This window comes from Hirundo rustica, chromosome 17, assembly GCF_015227805.2.
Source record: "Hirundo rustica isolate bHirRus1 chromosome 17, bHirRus1.pri.v3, whole genome shotgun sequence".
Taxonomy (NCBI): domain Eukaryota; kingdom Metazoa; phylum Chordata; class Aves; order Passeriformes; family Hirundinidae; genus Hirundo; species Hirundo rustica.
The window spans coordinates 2,475,436-2,490,004 of NC_053466.1; the positions used below are offsets into that span (position 1 = coordinate 2,475,436).

At 44.7% G+C, this 14,569-nt stretch overlaps 1 protein-coding gene across 19 annotated transcripts in view; it reads left to right on the plus strand.

Moving 5' to 3' along the window:
• PITPNM2 (phosphatidylinositol transfer protein membrane associated 2) overlaps positions 1 to 14,569 on the plus strand; it is a 124,348-nt gene that overhangs the window by 49,795 nt on the left and 59,984 nt on the right. For all 19 annotated transcript variants that reach the window (XM_040080742.2, XM_040080737.2, XM_040080738.2 and 16 more), the window contains one exon: positions 11,504 to 11,677. In XM_040080742.2, the coding sequence (XP_039936676.1) occupies positions 11,600 to 11,677 (78 nt within the window). In that variant the 5' untranslated portion in view covers positions 11,504 to 11,599. The remainder of the gene's footprint in view (positions 1 to 11,503; positions 11,678 to 14,569) is intronic.

Here is a 14,569-nt window from a genome sequence, read left to right on the forward strand (position 1 = left end):
GACAAATGGGTGGCTAATTTGCTGGAGAAGGGGGAGGGTTGACTTTTAATGAGAAGTTATTACATGTTGAATAGCTGTTAAATTGCTGTATTAATAAAGTGGACAATCCTCTCTAGCTTGTCTCCTTAAAGTATTCTCTTAATTGAGAAGCCCCTTTAATCCGTTCTTTAAAAAATTAATTAACATTTTGAAAAACACTTTTTTGACTGTGGTAGCCTGGTTCAGATTAAATTGGGGTTATGTCATGACTGCTTCCTTATGTACTTTAAGCTGTAATTTATGGACTCAGTGGATAACGCTAACTTCATAAATAAGAGCTTAACACTTCTAAGAGCAAGACTAATGGGCTGATTTTTTTTTGGTCCCAGTTCTTTGAATTGCCAGAAAACAGAAGAATAGAAATGAGATGAGAAAAGAGGGTCTGGTGCCTGGGATGAGAACTTTGATATCATTTTCAGTTCAGCTCCTGATTGCTCTGACTGTGAGCCAGAATTTGCAGTGAATTTTGGACTAAACTATCCAAATTTTAATGTCCCTCGGATTTTGCACTACTTGTAGACTGCAGGTAGCTTTTTATTTGCACAAACTAATTGTCCTTTTCTTCATGCCGTGTTGTGATCTAGCTGGAATGTTGAAGTCCTTTGGCTCCTGTGTTACACTTTGTGGATATGGCAAACCCTCCAGCTTTGGGTGGTTTTGACTTCCCGCCTGCAGTTCTGGGATTTTTGGGAGGGTCCCTCAGGACAAGCAGACACGTGTGCTCTGGATGTAGCCGTCTGAGAAAGCCCAGCTCCTGAATCAGGTCACTGTTTACAAAGCAGATTTATGTCAGATATAAATACAGCTGTAATGCCCTTTAGCAAAGGGCATGTGGGGCTGTGCAGCTCTCCTACAATCCAAGAGCTGACAGAGCTGGGTCAGCCAGGATGGAGAAATTCCCGAGGTGTGAGCTGCACCACTGGGTCAGAGCCATCCCTGAAACCTGAACTGAGGGGGTTGGACACTTTCTGCTCTGTGCTTTGCTTCCTCAGCTGCTGTCAGCCTGGAACAAGGTTCCCATCCGATGGCGTGTCTCAAGAAGAGGAAAATTTTGTGCCTGAACCCTTAGCAAGCTTGCTTTTGTAACATTGTCTTGTAAGGGACAATTCAAGAAAGAACAGCCCCAAAACAATTTGAATATTTGCTGGGGAACAAAGAAAAAGTTTATTTGAATGGGTTTTGTGGGTGAGGAAAGAGATTTTGTTACTTTTGTTTGAATTTACGTTAAATTGCTTTCTTTTGACCCACATGTGCAGTGTGACACCTTGTTGCAGGACACCCTGATGGACTTGTGAAGCTGAATTTGTAGCTGGAGGAGCGGTTGAAATCCCATTTAATTTGAGGAATAAAACCACACATGAGTCCTCAAGGAACAGGAGAATTCCACCCTTGGGAAAGTTCTCTGCTTGCTTTGTTGGGCTGAAACCACAAGATGTGCTCTCTGGCTATTAAATGCTTTGATACATCCAGAAGTTTTCTGTAGAAAAGAGAATTGTTTCCTGAAGAGAATTCTGAGTGAAGGCAGATCTTGGCTTTCTGAAACCAGTGGCAGTAGGAGGGCTATGGGAGGGGTTCAGCAAAATGGATCAGAATTAAAAGCCAAAGGATTTGCTTCAAACTTTTGTCTTGTGGATTTGACAGCTGAAAAGTGAGTTTGGTTTGTGATGCCCAAGATACTAATGCAAAAATTGAGTTCAGAGCACCACTTAATTACATCTGAGAATATTTTCCCCAGCAAAGGATTATTTGCATGGGGTTTTGGGGATACTGTTGTGAGGGATTGAGCATCTTTTGATCTTGAGTAGTTTCTTCCCTTGTCATTTGTAGAAACAGGAGGTCTGTAGCCCTTCTAGAAGAAGGGGGTTGGGGGGGTGAGTGTTTGCTTGTGACCCTGCTGACTTGCATCTACCAGGATTTCAACAAAACAGAAAAAGTTCTTGAAGCTCCCATGCACTATCCAGCGGGAAAAGGGTTTGTCTGGGGAAGACAGGAGGTGGGATGTGTGCTGAGAACCTCTGGGCTCTTGGGGAAATTTGATCTTTTCAAGAATTGTTTTATTTTCTGCAGAAATTACTGATATCTTGAAAGGCAGCTGTGAAGAAGAAAAAAAATCCTTCACATTTTTTTCTTGCAGAATTGTGCCAATTGTCAGGAAAATTGAATTTTCTTGAGCCCCACTCCCTCCTCTGACTATAAAAAATTATTTTGTGGGAAAAGTTGGATCCAGTCTTGAATCTGCTCTGTCACTGAGTCTCTCTTGGATATTGGACCAGAAAATTTTTCTCCCTATGTCTCAACTTCCCTGCAAATGAGGGATAATGATGATTGTCCCTGAGGCCAGGACAGAGCTTTGATGCATCTCTCAAGCACCAGGAGCTGCTGCAAGGAGCACAGCTGGGTCCCAGCCAAGCGCTCCTGCTCCCATGGTTCTGCTCTGGGTGGGTGATTCAGAGAACGTTGTTTCCTCTTTTCTTGCCAGTTACCTGCATTTGTGTCCTTAGGTACCACTCCTCTCCTTAGCTTAGGTGAATCAATCATTTAATTTTTTTTTTTTAAGTCCTGGATTCAGTTTCCAGTTTCCATATTTTAAATGATCATAGTGTGTCCTTTGAGTTGTATTTTTTCTGGAGTGGGAAGGAGTATGTTGGGTTTTCCTGGAGGAGGTGAGAACTGGGGATGTGGATAACAGCTGGCAGTATCCCTGGGGTCTGTCCTTGCCTGAACTGGCCCTGACATCCTGCTTTGGAAGCAGAGGTCCTGGGTGTTGTGGAGGTGCAGCTGTGGCCCCAGGGCAGCAGCTGGATTTGGGCAAAGCCAAGGCTCTGGTCCCATCAGCAGCTCCCCAGTGCCCTCGAGCTGGGACTGTCCAAGTGACTGACAAAGCTTTGTCCTTCCTCAGACTTCTCAAAGAGGAATAATGGACAGAAATGACCCAGCAATTTGTTACCCAGACTAAAGAAGAAACGGAATTGGTCTGGCACTTCAGCCTCCTCTGCCTCAGCTGGAAACACCCTGGAACCCTCTGAATGGTGTGGGTGGTATTTAGAGGCTGGATGTTCTGTGTTGTGGTTAAGGATGATTTGCAAAAGCAGTAAGATGTGTTGGTTTAAAAATGCACCATCACTCCGTATGTGGGATGTGGAATGGTAGAAGGGAAGAAAAACCACCAGCCCAAAATGTGCTGAATAATGAACTGAAAGTGGTTATTGATTAGCTGTGCACTTTCATTACCCTGCTGTAGTCCGAGAGCAGTGAGCGATTTTTTTTTCTTTATTAAAAAAAAAAGGAAAAAAAGACTTTCAAAGACCCTTATGAAATATTTAGTGTAATTATTTCCAAGATCAAAACTCCAAAGAAATTACCCAGCCACAGAAACCTTGTTAATCTGTTGGTGTTATGGATGAAAGACACAACAGAGATATTAAACATTTACTGCTCTTGTGCAAAATGGCCCTGTATTTTCCACCTCAATTGCACCATTATTCATCAGCCTTCACTGCTGTGTCTGTCTTGCTCCCCATGTAAGAATTTTAGGTGTCATTACAAGTTTCTTCTGATGGAGTGGGACTTATTTTCTTTATCCCCATTTTGCCTTTAGGCAAGGCAAGTCTCAGCCTAATGAAAGCAGTGTGAAGTATTACGGTGCTCCAACGCTGCCTTTGCAATGGTGCAGTGTTTTCTCCATGAAATAGTCTTTTTAAACCAGCTTGGAATGCTCATTTCCTGTTCCACGTGATATTTGCATAAGCGAGAGAATAAAATGTTATTTCCGTCAGGACTGTAACTACTGAAAACGTGGAGTAGCTGTTGATGACCCTTTTCAGTTAGAATGGGGAGTTACTGAGGAACCAATGCAGGGTCTGTCCAACGCTGACTCAAATCCCAGAATTGCGTTTTTGTGTCTCAAAAGCAGGTTTAGTGGATCTGCAAGTATTTGGAGATAAAAATTCAAATTAACATTGAGAAATAGCCTGAAATGGGCTGTAGGTTGGAAAAGATGAGCATAAAGACCGATGAATAAGCTATAAAATGGGAAATGAGTGCTGCGGTTGCCATTCCAGGGAGGTGGGATATGGCTTAATGGGTTTGGGACTGAGTGGCTTTCAAGTGCCTTGTGCAGAGGAGTAGGAACAAGAGTCACAGGAAATACACAGAGCTTTGGACTTCAGCCTCCCTGCGCGCAATTTCTTACTTTCATGCTTAGTGACTGGTAAGATGGAAGAGTGGGAGCTTTCATGACTGTCTGCTCCTGATGTTTTAATAGAAAACTGTGATTTCCAGTGCAGCTGCTGATGGAAAGAGAACAGGGATGGTGTGAACGTGGACATTAAGAGTCTGCATGGATTCGTGGTTGGGATTTTACTTAATACAAGTGAAGCCTTGACCAGCTGGTGGGAACTGCACCAAGCTCCCTTGTGCTCCTTCCCCTGAGTTCTGTCAGGAAGAGGGATTGTAGCACCCGGAGCTGTGAAGTGTAAATGCAATGACCTCCCAGGGAGGCTACCTGGGAAATTAGATCTGTTTTATTTTTGTTTTTAAACCTGGCCTGCCTCCCATCTCCCTGCCACTGCTGCCCACAGTGTGCAGGCTTCTGCGTGCCAGTGGCCCTTCAGACTAATGGATGTGCCACCAGCCAAAGAAAAATCCTGTCCATGCTGTTTGCCTGTGGCGTTCCATAGATTTTTCTTTACAGTAGTTTAATGAGCTGCCAGCAATTTTCAGTCTGTTTTCAGCCAACACGCTATACTTGCCACACTGTCAGTGCTGCTTTTATTTTTGTTTCCCTGTGTGTGTGTATATATATATGTACGCCTATATATGTGTGTGTCTATATATAAAATATATGTTACAGATCTATATTTATGTATTTGTGTGCGCAGTGTTGGCCTGTTTTCAGTGGATAATGCTGAGTCTTGGAGTAAGAGCAGCCCCATTAAAAGCAGGGTCTGCCCAGGTCTTTTAGCTCACCAGGCTCTGCAGCCTGGCCACAGGACACTGGGGTTTGTGGCTGCTCCCCTCATGCAGACTACTTGGAAATGTTTAAACTTTAATGCCAGCGTTCTTTCTCATATTCATCTTTATCCCCAGTATCAGCAAAAGGATTAGAGGCTGGTTTGTCTTTCCCTCTGAACTCATCTGTGGCTCGAGTCTGCTTATTAGTTCTTTTAATGGCTTCTTTATTAGTTTGTTATTGCATAACCTCCAGGCACGGCAGGACTTGAAATGTTAATTTTCCAGCCAAAGTTCAGCTGATGGACTTCACCTGATCCCCCTGGAGTCGGTGTGTGCACGGGGAGGGCTGGCTGCGCCACAGCATCACTTACAAAGCAGAAGGTGTTAAAAGAGTAATAGGAATGGAAAGTACAAAAAAACCGGCGCAATATCCGGGAGTATTTAAGCAGAAAAGGTGGTGGGTGTTGTGCACACTTTGCTGTGGTGTTACTCTTCCCCCCTCCCCTTCTCCTCACGTTGCTTTGAGCCAGTATTTGGCTGCCCAGTGAACTATAACAAGATTTAATAGCTCCAGTGTCACTATATTGCATTTGGACTGCTTCCATCCTTCAGTTGTAATAAACGTCTGCTTTACAATGAGCTCTTAAATTCTATAAGTGACGTCAAATTGTATCTAATAATGGAAAAAAGATCAAGTACTGTAAATGCGACTCGTTCGCCCGGTCTTACCAAGCAGCGTTTGTCCTCAGCCCCTCTCTGTGCTGCTGCCCTCGAGAGCTCTGGAGCTTGCCCCGCACCTGGAGAAAGCTGATTTCCACAAATGCTTGTGTTTTCCTCGTCCTCCTCCCCCCTTCCCTGTCCCCTGGCTGTGTTGCAGGCAGCGGCCAGTCCCACAGGCAGCTCCAGCTGCTCCGGCGCTGCAAGGACTGCTGCAGTTTTGCAATGTGGGCACTTGTTGTTAGCTGCTGATTCACTGTCAGATGGGATCGAGGCTCAGTCATGAAATTCAGATGTGCAAACATCTGCATGGTAATTTTTCACTGAAGAAGTGACAGATGAGATGGGCGATTAAGATGAACGTCCCCACCGAGAGTCTGCAGTGACACAGTGGCCATGGAGCCGAGGGTGTGTGAACTGTGCACTTTTAAGGAGCTTTAACTTTTGATCTATTTTATTTTTCCTCTGAGGCCTGATGAGTTTTTAAATCTGCTTAGCTGTCAGTGAGCAGGTACAACCCACACTATGAAACCTGAAAACTGCTGATTTTAAAAAGCTCATTCTGTCTCTTCAGTTCAGTGCATGTCTGTGTGTGCGTGTGATACAGTTTTGAGAGTAGTGACGAGTGTTTTGTGGCCACAAAACTGCTAAATAGAAATGTTGAGGCTTTTTAATCTTCCAATGTAGACGTGGCTTGAAACAGTGCTACTGGAGAGAAGGGAGTGGTAAAATATGAGCACTCATTTTTCATCTCCTTGGAAAAACCTCATTAATTGTGTTTTCCCCTGACCTTTACAGAGTAGTGGTCAATCATGAGAGATTCATGGTGACACGCTCCAGACTAGAGTGTGCTGAGCACTCAGACTAAGAAGTTCCTCTGTGTCCTGTGGTCCTTCCCATGGAGCTGGCAGTGGGATGTGGGCAGGATGATTGCCAGGCTGTGCTGGATCTCGGGCTGGGTGTGCCACAGCTCCTGGAGAGGGTTGGGCAGGCAAGGCTGACCAGTGAGGGCCGAGCAAGGTTTGACAACCAGGCTCTGTAGATACTCATGGAAAGCTTCTGAGAGGCAGAGACACTGTGGACAAGCAGGATCAGAGTGACAGGGAATGGTCTTTGCAGCAGTGCCGCTCTGGACAGATAAAGCTGAGCAAGAGTGCTCTGGGCCAGGAGGGAAGCTGCCGCATTAATCAAGGTGTGAGCGCCAAGGCTGCCTTTGAAAACTGCTGACTTAGGCCCTGGGAATCCATTTCCCATTTATGCTGCAGCTTCTAAAGGCATAAATAAATGCAAGCACAGTAAGTATGCAGCGCTTCCAGTCATGGGGGAGCGCTGTGTCCTCCTGCAGGGAACTCTGCAGGACAGGGAAGGTGGCCAGGCTGCCAAGCCTGGTGTTGCTTCTCAAAGTCCAAGAGTTTGATCCACTTGGGATCAGTGCTGACATCTCTTTGATATCGCTTTCTTCGAGGAAGCATCTTCTTGGGGAATAAAGGCGATGCAGAGAACCTAAGGAAGGTCTTTAGGGAGGTAGGTGAGGTCTCCAGGTAATGCCTTCACTCTTCCTTTTGCCGTTACAGGTTTGGCTTAGTTTTCTTACAGTTGTTTCTGTTAATTATCTTAAATTTCTCGGTGATGTGAAAATAATGCAAGGAAAATTGAACAGTAGCTGAGTCAAGGATATCAATCCTTAGCTCACGAGTGTGGAGACTTTTCTCAGCTTCTACAGAGAGCACAGCCCTGAGCAGGCAGTGGGTGATCAGAACCTGGGGCTGGGACCAGCCTCTGCTACCAGCTGCTGTGTCACCCTCCTTTTAACTTTATAATGGCATAAAATGAACCTCCTGTGTGAGGCTGGAAAAAGCTCATTATGGTTGCTCTCTGTGTCTGGGGCCTTTTTTCTTCTCTGTTGAAAAAGGGATGCAACAGCCCTGGCCCCAGGTGGGTTCCTGCTGCTGGGGTGTTGCTCTGAAAAGCCTCTGCTCAGCAGCCTGAGTACGCAAAACGTGAGCTGGTCAAAAATTAGTCAATGAGGTGACAGCTGGGAAGAGTCATAGCAGCCCTTTTGTCGCCTGAACCCACGGCATGAGTGGTTCTCCTACCCTGAACCCACCGAGGAGCTGGGATTTCTGCTGTCACGCTCAGTTTCCATCCCCTCACGGCCAGCCTGGGAAGCCTGGTTGGGATTTGGCTTCCAGCGCTTCAGGAGCACAGTTTAACTACCCTTCACACACTGAATCTCGCTCCGTAATTAGGAGCTGTCAGTTGTTATCAGCCCTTTGCTGCCTCCTTTGGTACCAGGGAGGCTGCCCGGACACTCCCGAAATGAACACAAAGTTCAGGGGTTAAATGGAGACATTCTGCTGGGTCTCTGGTCTGTTCAGCTTCTGCAGACCCAGATAATCCTCCCCCGATTTTAAAGCACGGGCACTTTTTCTAGGGAGTTTGTTGTTGTGAGGAAGACTGTTAAAATTGGAAGTAAACGCAGCAGGCTGTGCGTGAGCCTTCAGCCACTGCCTGGAGCAATGGCTCAGGGGTGGACCTGACTCATCGCAGCAGGATATTGACTCTGCAGCATAATTATGATGCTTTGAGAACCTGATTTTAAAATAATTGAGGTATAAAATTATGCGCCTGGCTCTCACAGTTACTACAACTCTGGGTATAAATTGAATAACAGGCTGTACAAATGTGCCACTTGGCTATAGCAGGAATAGCAGCGAGTCTGGAAATGTCCTGCGTCACCGCTCTTTTCCTCTTGCTGGGAAGCCGGCTGCAGGCTGAGGTTTGCAAACAATTTCTGCATCTTCCAGTTGTGCAGCCACAGGGGTTTGGCAAATCCATGGAAAATCCAGCTCAGTGTAGCCAAAATCCAGTGGTGAAGCCCTGGCTGTTTGCTAATCCCAGCATCTCAAACACCTCTGGCTGCTTCTAGAAATGGGCTGTGTGCAGACAAGTGCCATGGACACAGCTGGGGTTTTCACACCCGTTTTCCAGAGCTGTGTGGTGGCTCCCCTGCTTCCAGAAGTGCTTTTTCCTCTCTCCCATCACTCTGTAGAAAAACTCATGTGTTTCGTTTGTACAACACGATGTGGAGTCTTTGATTCTCTATAAAATCCCGGGATTTTGGAAGGAATCCGCTGTCCTCAGTGAGTTGTCTGAAAGGGCCATTATGTCACCTCTGTCCCACCTGGAATGGTGTTTCCCCAGGTCTGAATTTGGTGAAATCCCATGTTTTTATTTCATGGTTTGATACCTGGGCTCCACTGCTCTTGAAAGTGTAAGAACAGGTTACTTTTAACTCAAAGACAACCCAAACTGCAAACTTACCTCGATAATTTACTTTTTTTGTTTTTTGCTGGTCTAGCTAAAAACCTGGTCTAGCTTCAGGGTCTGCTGCTGCCTGCAGTCCTGTGGGCTGAGCCCAACCATTGCTTTTTAATCATTGACCACAGGGAAGGAGAAACCTGAAGGGAAGTTCACACTGAACCCTCAGCTCCTGTCAAAGCTGAGCAGGAGCCAGTGCTGTGACCAGACAGGCTCCGCATGCCAAGGCTGCCGCTGTGCCCGCTTGGCGCCAAAATGTTGGGATTTTCAGTCTGTAATAAAATAAACCCTCTTGTGTCTCAGCCATCTGAATTATTACCTGACTGGCACTTCATTATAAACACATTTTTTTCCATGTTGGTACTGGTTTCTTGCCATTTTACTGCTTTTTAGGTTCTATTTTTTGTTTTATTCCTCTCTTCCAATCGATAGAAAAATCCTGTTTTTAGCAAGCAGGGAGGGCAGATGTGACCGATGTCCTTATAATGTAGCAGAATCACTTTCAGAGTATTTGGGGAACAAGGGGAGAAGCTTTTAAATCTAATTTTCAAAGATCTCTAAAGCACAACAAACTGCTCAAGAGGTGTAGCTGAGTCTCCCACTGCCATTAGCTCCAAGAGTTGGAATCCTGGAGTTGCACCATTGCAGATCTGACCCTTGAGATCCATCCTGTGGTGGTAACTGTTGTTCCTTGCCACGACAGTAATTAAAAAACCACTTAATGAGATAATCTCCGCCTGTTCTGGAGGATTAGTTTGGTGGAGGAAATCCTGCATCTGCACATGGATGCACACACTTCAGTGCAGAGCTCGGCAGTGTAGGGAAAGCTGAGTCTTCCCAGAATTATTCTCTACAGGCTTTGCCATTGCAGAGACTTTTTTATCCTCCCCTCCACGCGCACAGATTGCTCTGACAGCAATAAAATGCGGCAGAGAATTGAATTTGGAAATAAATTGTTTAGATGATGCAGCACCAGGCAGATCACTATTCCAGAAGAGTCGGTGCGGGATGGGTTTGCTTGAGTGCCGGATTAGAAACGTGGCAGTCACAGGGAGGCGAGCTGGGGGCACAGTGGCACGGGGCTGGGTGTCCCCTGGGCAGTGGCAGTGTCCCCGTGTGTGCTCAGCACTGGGGCAGCTCTGGCAGAGACGTGGCAGTAAAACCTGGGTTATAAATACTGAGTGCTGTCCCTGGTTGCTCTGTGACCACGGGCATGTGTTGGAACCTCTCTAAACCTCGTAAAAGGTTGGTGAAGTGTTGTGCAAACACCGACTGGCACTAAGGGCTGTTGATAGTGGTGTGGTTTCCTGGTTCCCACATCATGGTTTAATCCACAAGATAAATTGGCTGGGTTTATTCTGTTGGTTGTTTGCACCAGTCACCGGGTTTGGAGCTGGTTTGGCTCTCTGAAGACGTCCAGTAAACAGGCACAGCCAAAAGGTGGATTTTGGTGACAAGAAGGAACCAAGTGAATGGTTTGTGTGCTGTGAGAGCCATTGCCAGATCCTGCCAAGCCCGACTTGGGCTGATAATTTGCTTCTTGTGTCCTCTTTTCCTTATCAGTCTCCTCTTTTATTTCCCTCGTCCTTACATAAAGTTAATGTCTTTATCCACAGTCCATGGAGGGTATTAAAGATATTTGAAAAGTTCCTGCTTTGACCTGCGGGGTAGAAAATGCTGTATTCCCTGAATTCTTAACTGGCAACTCTGTTACAGTGCCTTGAGGTGGGGTATGATGGGATTTTTCTCTGTTGCAGTTTGATCTTTGACTGTGTTCTCATGCAGTGGGAGTGTAAAAATGAGCCTGACATTGACAGAAGTGACAGGAGGATCTTGCCAGCAGACTGTTTTGGAGTCTTTGCTCCAGCAAGAGCCATCACTTTTGGAGGTGCAAAAAGAAGGGGTCCTACCAAGACTATAATTCATGAAAAAACAGGGAAGAAAAGTACATTTCTGCTGTCCTTATTCTTAGAATCCAAAGGACTTTCTTCATCATGTTGTTACCGAGGGCTGAGGAAGTTGAATTATTGCCTTTTCTTGCTGCTAAATGAATTTGAGAGGATAAAACCTGATGCTTTTGAGAGGATGCATCTCTGGTGTGTTGCTGACACTGGAGATTGTGGGCAGCAGCAGATTTGCCTATTCATTTGGAGCTTTTGTCATATCTCTTCCATGGAGATGCTGTTGCATATGAAAGTCTGATTGATATGATGGCAAAGGTCAGAAGGGTAATAGCTTTGATGGCATCCCCTGAAGCAAATCAAAATTCTTCTGAAAGATTCTGTTCAATTTGATATCAAAGGTCTGGTAGCACTCCAGGGATTCTTCTCTCTGCTATTACGCTTACAGCTATTACAAAAATTAATGTTTGCCTGTTGTTGCTTTTTTCCTTTTCCTAAATAGGATGTTCTGTCATAAGAATGGAAAATAACCACTTCTCTATTTCCTCCCCCCTCCTTTCTGTCCGTTTCAGGGATCCTCGATGCATTTCCTTGCCATTATTTAAGGAGCCTTTACTAAAAGCTTTTGGATTGTGTTTCTGAGGAGACGAGAGATTTTTGTATCCAAAATGCTCATAAAGGAATATCGTATTCCTCTTCCGATGAGCGTGGAAGAATATCGCATCGCCCAGCTCTACATGATACAGGTCAGGACCATTCTGCTCCCCGCGGGGCTCTGGGGGCTGGGGCAGAATTGCTGCAGGATTGGAAGTCTTAAATTTGGGTTTTGCTGTTTGCTTCAAAAGGGGTAGTGGGGGAAAGTAATGCAGACTTCAATTTCTGACTTGCTTCCTCTCCTCCTTAAATTGGAGAACTTTTGTCTGACCTACCTGGGGAACCAACAAACCTGTTCCTGTGGAAACATTCAGCCCAAGTGTTGGTCCTGCCAATTCCAGTTGCAAACCAAATTCTGTTCTTTTCATGGGAAGCAACAGTCTAATATAAATTTGAGAGGGTAAACCAAAGGCGTTACTTGGGAATTAAGGGAGGGGAAAAAAATGAAATGTACTATATCTGTGCTTATATACCACAGTGAAACAGATACTAATCAGTTTAGGCATAAAATGTAGATTATTTTTAATAGGCTTCTGAATACTGATGGGAATTCTTGCAGAATTCCCTGTCTGCAGTAAAGCAGTTAATTAAAATGTTGGGGTTTTGTAACTGAAATCCTCTGTGCCCATATTCTCCCAGTGTTTGAAATCCAACCAGGAGCAGTTATAAAAGGAAATGAATCTGGAGTGTTATTTCATTGTCCCACACTTTAAATAAAATGTAATTTTGCAGCAAAACACACATCTAATATTGAGTTTGCAGGAGAACTCTGCTTTCTGAAGCAGGATGAAGCACTGCTAGAAAAATCTGCTTTGGCTTAAAACCTAAAATAAGGGAAAAAACCAAACCCCCCCAAAGCAAAAGCACAACTCTCTCATTTCTCTCCTGACCACCCAGATGTGTTCCTTAAGGATTCATGCACTTGGGCTTGACTGTTGAAAGCACATATGGTGTGTATTTTGCAGCAATGGTTAAATTCCACGTTCTGACACAAATGTGTCATCTTTGTGTGTCTAACCTAAATCTCAAAAAGGGGTAAACGTTTTTCTTAGCCAGCTTCATTTTTCTGTACCTTTTCCTGATGCTGTAGCTGCTCTGAATACTGGTGTAATTATTTTGTTAACAACTCTGTCTTCCTAATTTGTCTCAGTTGCTTTGCATGAAGAGCTGGTGGATGGCAGCAGAGTATTATCTGTGCAGAACTTGTCAGCGAGCAGCAGAGCGTAGGGGAGAGTGATCTGATTGGGAAGGAGGAGCCCACCTGATTAAACAGAGGATGAATCCTTAATTGGGGAGTGTCTGTGGGGCCTCCTGGGAATTCTGGAGAGCTTGGTCGGGGAGGTGGCTTTGCTTTTTGAGCTCAGAAGTTAAAGTGCTGATTTTAGTTTCCTTAATGCAGAACACTGGGTTCTGCTTTGTTACTTGACAGGGGTTTTGGCCATATCTTAACATCAAAAGGACACGAGAAGCTACATAAGGGTTTCATAGAGGGGAAGTTCAGCAGCTTGAGAAACAACATCTCCAAATTGCCACCCAGCCCTGCTTTAATTTTCTACTGCATTGACAGGCAGCAGAGTAAGGTTTCCTCTTAGATCAGGTGTCAAGTGAGGTTTCTGATCTCCCTCCACTCTCCGGGAGCAGGGTGCTAAGCTGGAAACACTCATGGAGCCCAAGGAGGAGCTGGAGAAGTGCATGACAAGCAAGGGGCTTTGCTGTGTTACTTGTACAAGTAGCACAAGAGGAAAAGCTAGCTGTGCTTTTTCTTGAGAACAGTGTCAGCTCAAGTTTGAAAAAACCAAAAAAGCAATAACAAAACAAAGACCACTTAGGGTAGAGTTCATAGTTTGGTAGCGATTTGCTTCAATTGTTCCTGAAATTGGTGGAAAGATTCCTGCTGGTCTCAATGTGAGCTTTTCCTAGACCAGGATATCAAACATTTTCTTCAGTTTGATTTAAAAATGGAGGTTTTGTCTTTGAGACAGGCACTGTGGAAGGAGCAGTGGGGAGCATGACTTTGTCCGTTTGCAGAGAATGAGAAAGTGCTTCATGTCTGTCCTTTTATTTTTCCTCTGAAACGCCTGAAGAAGCCACAGGAGAAGTAAGTTCTGTGTGTTGAGCCCCCTTATGGGAACAAGCTGAGATACCCGTGCAAAGCAACAGTGAAGAGGCATTTCTGAGAAATCTGTGGCTGAAACGTGGAACAGAATGTTTTGAAGTAGTTCCTGGGAAGAGGAACGATTCTTAAAAGCAAAAGGTTAATTTCTAAGACATTTATCATGTACAGAATGGTGGCAAGCTGTCTATCTATCTATCTATCTATATATATATATATATACTTTTTTTTTTCCCTTTTTTTTTTTTTTTTCCCTAGGTATAAATTTCCCTAGATTTTCAGCATTGTCCAAATGGAAGTTTTCCACAAGGCTCTTCTCCCCTGAGCCCTGTGGTGGAAGTGGTGCCTCAAAGCCACGTGGGCAGGGATGTTCTGTCTCAAGCTGTACTACTGTCATCGCTTTTCAAAGGCATTTTCATGTAGATTTTTGCCTTGCAGTGGAAGGATCAATCACCTGTTTTCATGAGAGAGCAATCCCTTCTTATTCTTAGAAGTCTCAACAAAACTTTCCACCAGATTTTCATGTAAGCTGCATCATGCCCAAATAGCAAGGGATCCTTCCATTAAATGGGAACAGGCTGTACTCATATTTGCTGTGTTTACTGGATGGGAGAATTAAAATTGTGCGGTATATAATCCACATCTCTCTTGCTTCTCTGCGCCACTGGGCAGGCGAGACATGCCATAAATCATTGCGTGTTGCTCTGTAATTCCTCTTATAACTACGAGTTCTCCAGGCTGGTGTATAAAGCTGTGAAAACTGAGATGAGTGGCCTGCTGCTTTGCTCTTTAATTTTTTTATTTTTTTTTAATTTGAGGTGAGAGAGCAAAAATTCCCCTAAGTTGCTTTCTGCTGGCTTCTGAAATATTA